Genomic DNA, 7,524 nt, shown 5'->3' with positions numbered 1-7,524 from the left:
ATGCTAACTAATGTCTGCGTCACATCCTTACTTCCAAGCCAATACCCATGTCATACCCCTGCATCTCTATCAATGTCCGTGTTACATCTTGCATCAAAGCTAATACACATATTATACCCTACATCAAAGTCTGACATCGCCTCTATGCTTTTGTGGATCTTCTAACAATTAATATCCTTCACTATGACATCCCAAACATGCTAGTAGGATATTCTACTTCTAATCTTAAATGAGATCATTCTCTCAACATCTGGAGAGATATTGTCAGCACCTGTCTCATGGCCAAACTCAACACATGAGTCCTATCTCAACCTTGATCCTAATCCAGTACATGAACGTCTGGGATTCTGGATCAACATATATTGCCTCCACTTCAATTTCGCCATGTTTTCTTCTCATTCAACCATGTACTTTATCATTGCCTAATACATTTGACGCACTTTGTTTAGCCATCACGCCTTCACCCTCTTTAGCCATTATTTGGCGCCTAGGTTAAGAGCTATCTACCAGTTGGCTCTGATACCAATTGTTGGTCCAACGAAAGCGATCATTGCACAACATTGACCATAAACAATCAAATAAAGTGCATAGAATTATTCAGCCATCATGCCTTCACCCTATTTAGCCATTATTTGGCGCCTAGGTTAAGAGCCATCTACCAATTGGCTCTGATACTAATTGTTGATCCAGCGGAAGCGATTATTGCACATCGTTGACCACAAACAATCAAATAAAGTACATAGAATAAATATAAGAGAAGAAACAAGAGAATTTGGTAATGAGGTTCGACCAATTGTGCCTACATCCTCGGGAGCGATGAGCGCCTACCAAGATATTATTATAGAATAAAGATTACAATTCCTAGCACACTCATGGGTCCAAGTACCCATTGTGTGTTTCTATTTGGTGCTTATATCTGGTACACATTACAACAAGGGACCTGAATCTAATATATAACATTGATATTTTATTCTATTCTAATGCTAGACAACGTAGGATTTCATATAATAACATATTTCAAATATCCCCAACAATCATGATTCGGAAAGGTAAAAGTCACTCATTTTTATGCAATTTCATTAAGATTGGAACATTTGAAGGTTTATGATACAATGTTTTGAATTAAGGGCATTATTAAGTGACCATACATGATTAGATACAAACTTACCAAATTAATAACTCTATGTCATTAACCTTTCCATTCTACATGGATTGCTCTTGGATCCCTTAGTCTTACATGTAAAACCATATCTGCATATTAATATGCTTTACTATCATGTGTAAAACAACTTTTGTAATTCCACTAGGCATGTTTTATAGTAAGGACCTTTTTTGTTTCAACTTATATGTTTTTTAACATTGATGTGATGAAGGAGACACCATTCCTACTCTTGGAGTAATTATTTTTCTCCTTTGTCCATGAGTTTCAAGAGAGGCCTTTACTCCAAGTTACTTCTCTATATTTTTCTTCATGAGATGAGATAAGGATAATAATTCTGCAATTTCTTTGTCACTTACCTCCAAATTTGGACAACTTCTTGCAATGGCAAACAGAGACTCATGTGTGATGAATGTACCACCATCATTCAGATATTTTAAAGATGTTGTTCGGGAAATATGTTAGAATAATTCAGCAGAGAAGCAAAATGAATTATAATTTTAACAATTTGCTTCAAATAACTTGGCCTGCAGATGTAGAAATACCCAATATAACTATCCATCGACATGACAAATGCTAGAAAAACTATCTAGATGGTGTAATTGATAACAATGGAGTGCCTCAAATTCCCAAAGCACACATCAATATATCCCACTTGCTATTTTTAGCACAACTACTGCTTTATATTAAAGTGATGTAATTTCATATCATTTTGTATATTTTTGGGTTATACGTATTCCCGTCGAAGTTAAATATCATCTTCTTGATGATTGTGTGCATAAAATATATATTTTTAAAAAAGATAAGGAGTTCCAACCTATCATAATTTATCAAACCCCAAGATTGTAAGTTCAAAAAACAGAGCAATGGCATACCAGTTGAGCAACACCTTCATCTATAATATATTTATGCTTTTAGTGTATATTGAGTTTGCTCAATGAAATAAGGTAAGCATCTTGTCAAATCTTCAATTGTTTTGGTGGATCTATAACTAATATGTTTATGCTTTTAGTGTATATTGAGGTTTGAATATTATTTGGCTTTGAAGGATTATGTTGGAAGTGTCCACAATAAAAGACATTGCACCGAGAGAGACAAGAGGGTTGGATTGTCATACCTTAAGCTTCTTTTCATATAATTGGACTAAAATGGATCAGTTTAGCTAACATTCTAAGAACTTTTGCCAATTAACATGATTTCTCTTCCGTTCATATATAAGTTTAGATACATGTCTTAAACATGTTTTTAACTCTTTTGTTCTTTCTTTCTTCAAGGATTCTTTGATTGTTTTGGTTACTCTACTGCTTTTGGGACTCTTGGCAATTGCACAATTATTATTCCATACACAAATTTATATGCTTGCTTCTCATGTATATTTCAAGCGGGCATGTTAAGAATTAAAAAAAGACTATTATATTTTGTGTACCTTTACATGTTAATGATTGGTTTCACATATTTTACATAATTTTAAATTATTGATATTATCTTTCATGGTTACATGGTCAAATATGATTTACACTATGAATATTATATATTTGTCTTCTTAATTATAATTTACATGTATGTGTTTTGAATATCCCTCAAAATTAATGTGATTTGCACATGTCACAACCTACTACAATGAAAGAACAAATATAGTTTGACATAAATTACACATGCATATCTAAGTTATACTACACACAACTTAATATTTATTGTTCTTAATAATATGAATATACAAGTAATATATTTTTTATCATGAGAATATACGAATAACATATATATTCTTAATCAAATGTCAAAAAATATCATCCCATATAAATATACGGATAATTTAATAGTTTTTATCAAAATATTATCATTCAGAAACAAACACAACACCACCACCTTTATTTGTACCATTAAAAAATGATCTACCATCAGAATACATATTTTGCTTTGTCTAGTGGTGTAAATAAATATTTATAACCTTCTTTATTAATTTCTTAGCACTAAAATATATATACATATATAATTTCACTTATACATGGTTGAATTATTTAGTTAGTGGTTGAATTCTTCTCCCAGTATATCACTATCTTAAGCTAATTGATAACATAGTGTACGAGTGCTTACTAAGTTAAATCTCTATGATTGAATATTTTAACATATATCCAAACATCAATTGACCAAAAACCCTTCCATATTCATGTACCATTTCTCGTATTTTTACATTTTAAAGTAAGTTGTATGTTATGGTAGATTCTCAATCATAGCAAGAAAAAAAGAATGATAACAACATTGAGTCATTCACCCTGAAAAGATTTGTATCAAATTTGAGTCCCACACTCAACTTGCAGCAGCTGGAAGTACCCTGGAAAGGTCATTTTGTGGGCTTATGGTCCTACATAGCATCACAAGTCAAATTGACATTTGACCAAAACCAAAAAGACAAATCAAAAACAGACAACATGACTTCAAAGTTTAATAAACGATGCTTCCTCTCACCATCTTAGACTCTAGAACACAACACATTTCTTCTCTAATGAATTAATTCATCTTGGGTACGTGATTGTCCATTCTAACAAGTGTCATTCAATCGAACCTTTAATTTTTTTGTGGACATCTTAATAATTTAATAAGATCTTACACCACAAGATCAACATTTTGTTGTTACATAAGACAACCCTTTTCATGTCCATCTAATCTTCCTATTATTTATATGCCACTCACTCCCTTATTTTCCACTCAACCAATTCTCCTCTGAATCTCCAAAAGAACTTAAAATTCAAAGTATGCAAAACTCTGAATCCAGCTTTAGTTTTTTCAACTCAAACATGTTAGAAAACTCAAAGCTTTCAAATTCAGAAATCATTATTAATGATTACTTGCTACCCCAACAAGAAGTTCCTGTTAGAAAAAGCCTTCAAATGCCTCAAATATCTTTCTCTAAACCTCCAAGATCATCATCAAATCTAAGCACCCGCAAGCCCTCTATACGTATCACAATCCCTTCCACAACCATTTCACAACACAAGGAAACACAAATATATAATCACACCTCTTCATTTTCAGATAACAGTGATGTTACTGAAGAGTTGAAACATTATAGAGGTGTTAGAAGGAGACCATGGGGGAAATTTGCAGCAGAAATTCGTGACCCGAATAGAAAAGGAACAAGGGTATGGCTTGGAACCTTTGACACAGCAATTGAGGCTGCAAAAGCTTATGATAGAGCTGCTTTCAAGATGAGAGGAAGCAAAGCAATACTCAACTTTCCTCTAGAGGTTGGGAATATAATTTCTCAACAAGAAGTGGTTTTGGTTGGTGATAAGAAGAGAAGAGGTGAAGAGAGTGAAGTAGTGAATGAGAGTAAGAAGTTGAAGAAAGAAGAAGGGTGTTTATCTCTCCAAGAGAAAGGAGTTATAGTTTGTCCTCCTTTGACTCCATCATGTTGGAAAGGGTTTTGGGACACTCATGATGTTATGGGAACTATCTTTAGTGTACCTCCATTGTCACCCTTATCTCCACTCATGGTTCTTTGAGCTTATGACTCATCTTTTAATTAATTTATTAGGGTCTGTTTGCAAGTTGAATTTTCGAGGAGAATGAATGAAAAATGAAAGTCTGTGAGCCAATACACTTGTAATATAACTTCAAAAGCCTTCACTTTATTTTCTTTTTCCTCTAAAACTCAACTCGCAAACAAACTAAAATGATAGAAGCAAGGAGAGAGATGATGCAAGTGGTTATCTTCTCCAAGCATCTATTGGTTATGATATAGAAAAAGAGAGAAAATTAAGGTTGGTTTGTCTCTTTATCAAAATAGTGGAAGTGGTGTAGTACTAATAGTGCATTACTACATTATGAAAGTGAAGATATGTATGCTTTTATAAGGTAAATATGTATGAGAGTTTGAAGCTAGATTTTTATTTTCCCCCTTATATGTGTTCATTTGGTCAAAGGTTTTATGGTACTTGAATCAACAGTGGATCTGGTTTAGTTTCCTTTATCAATACAAATTGGTTTAGTGTAACTTCAACCCAGGCAGCTACTAACTACTATGTATGAGGTATAGTAATGAAGAAAACAAAAAATCAAATCAAACACCATTACATTTTTGTGTATATATATATATATATATGTTCATCTCATATTTATATTTGTGTTACTTCTGTATGATATCATTATGGTTTTCGTCTCTGTCAGACCAAAGGTGTGGTGTGTATACGTCTGTGCTAACAAAGTCTCATTGTTTAAAAAACAAGGTGTTGGTGTAGTGGTGTAAGGTGTTCGATTCCTGGGAGATATAGTTGTTGGGAGAGACAACCATGCACCTCGAAAATAATTAATTCCGTATTAAAAAATGTGAGAGGATATCCTTGATAGTACCTATTGAATATTGGCTAAAAGAAAAAGATGATGAAAAGACTTTCTTGAACCAAACAAAAAAGAAGTGGCTAAAGATCATCTTGAATAAATGTAGAATTTCTAGCCAAGTAAAAAGAAGTGGCTATGGTGAAACCAACATTAATACTTTTTTCTTTAGCCACATAATCTTCAAGAGCTTTGACTATAAATATGAGTGTTCTATGTCATTGTAAGACACACCAAATACTTAGCTTAGTGCATATTCTCTCTTCTTATTCTCTTGTTCTAATTGTGTGAGAAATACTTGAGTGAGAGTCAAATGGGTGTACTTGAGTTTTGAGAAGTGAGTGAAACATTTGTAGTTCTCTTTTATTATAATGGAATAATCATTGTTGTTTTTCAGTTGTAAATGTAGGCAAATTGTCGAACCACATTAAACTATCAGTGTCATTTTCTCTATTATATTTTCTCCATTGGTCTTCCGCTCCAACAATTTGGTATCAAAGCTCGTAGAGCTCTTGCATCTAAGTCGTACGATCTAAAAGAAAATTCTTAGTATGCTTTGTGTTCACAGCATTGTTTGATCTTACACACTAGAAAATAATTTTTCTTGTTACTGAAAAATATAATAGTGTGAAAGTGTATGTTTAAGAAAATTCTGTCTTAGGAAAAACCTGGTATTTAAGTGTGTCTGTTAAGACTCACCTCTCTTTCCTGAGAACTTTCCTGGTGTATGTTCATAGACTACAATATTGTTACAGTATACGGTTATCATGGCAAGTGCTAAATTTGATTTGGAGAAATTTAATGAAGAAAATGATTTCAACCTCTGACAATTGAAGATGAAAGCTCTATTAGTTCATCAAGGCTTGGGCAAAGTCTTGGAAGGTAGAAACAATTTACCATAGAGTCTGACCGAGAACGAGAAAGATGAAAACTTGGAAAAAACACATAATGTAATTTTGTTGTGCTTGGAAGATGAAGTTCTACGAGAAGTGTCAGAAGAAACTACAACTACTTCATTATGGTTGAAGCTGGAAAGCTTGTACATGACGAAATCACTCACCAATAGGCTGTATTTGAAGAAAAGAATATATACTCTTCAAATGCAGGAAGGAAAGCCCATAAAAGATCACCCGGATGAATTTAACAAAATTATTCTTGATCTAAAGAATATTGATGTTAAAATTGAAGATGAAGACCAAACAATTCTTCTACTATGTTCCCTTCCAAGTTCTTACGAGCACTTCATCGACACTATGATGTATGGTCGAGAAGATCTGACCTTGGACGAAGTAAAGACGGTGTTGCACTCGAAAGAACTGAAGAAAAGAGTATCAGATTTGAGATCTGAAGGCTTAGATGATAGTCTTTTTGCTAGAGGAAGAACAAAGAAGCGAAATCAATTTGGTGAAAGAAGAAAATCTAGGTCCAAGTCTAAAATAAAACCCAGAAAGTATAAATGCTTTCACTGTCACAAGGATGAGCATATAAGAAAGAATTTCCTAGAGCATAAAGGCAAGGAAATGATTTATGAATATGGAGATGCAGCTGTAGCAAATGGTTATGATAATGCAAATGCACAAGTAGTCTCAGAGCACGACTCAAAAGATGAATGAATACTTGATTCTGAATGCTCATATCACATGTGACCCATTAAGGATTGGTTTTCAACTTACCAACCCTTAGATGTGGGCAAAGTCCTTTTAGGAAATAATGTTCCCTGCAAGGTCATTGGTATCGATACAATTAGAATCAAGAAATTCGACGGAATCGTAAGGACGTTGATAGATGTAAGACATGTTCTAGAATTGAAGAAAAATCTAATTTCCTTGGGAACACTAGATTCAAAAGGTTATAACTACAAAGGTGAAGGTGAAGCTATAAGAATATCTAAAGGCGCTATGATTGTAATGAAAAGAAAGAAAGAGAATAATCTCTATATGTTACAAGGAAACACAATCACGAGTGTTGTTCTTGTGAAAGATGTCTAGCCGAGTTGGCTAAACAAAGATTACTATGCAGTCAACAAGTCA

The 7,524-nt window shown here is 33.3% G+C and overlaps 1 protein-coding gene across 1 annotated transcript; it reads left to right on the top strand.

Moving 5' to 3' along the window:
- The first annotated feature begins 3,817 nt into the window (after positions 1-3,817).
- LOC109340592 (ethylene-responsive transcription factor 5-like) lies at positions 3,818-5,159 on the top strand. The gene has a single exon (XM_019578316.1). It carries the CDS (start codon positions 3,913-3,915, stop codon positions 4,660-4,662), a length of 750 nt encoding a protein of 249 aa, XP_019433861.1. The 5' UTR covers positions 3,818-3,912; the 3' UTR covers positions 4,663-5,159.
- Positions 5,160-7,524: the final 2,365 nt, after the last annotated feature.

The sequence above is a fragment of the Lupinus angustifolius genome, unplaced genomic scaffold (assembly GCF_001865875.1).
Source record: "Lupinus angustifolius cultivar Tanjil unplaced genomic scaffold, LupAngTanjil_v1.0 Scaffold_204_9, whole genome shotgun sequence".
NCBI lineage: Eukaryota > Viridiplantae > Streptophyta > Magnoliopsida > Fabales > Fabaceae > Lupinus > Lupinus angustifolius.
Note: the sequence above shows the minus strand (reverse complement) of the source record. Positions and strands in the feature narration are given on the sequence as shown.

Coding starts and splice junctions, on each gene's coding strand:
- LOC109340592 (XM_019578316.1), top strand. CDS start 3,913: ATGCAAAACTCTGAATCCAGCTTTAGTTTTTTCAACTCAAACATGTTA.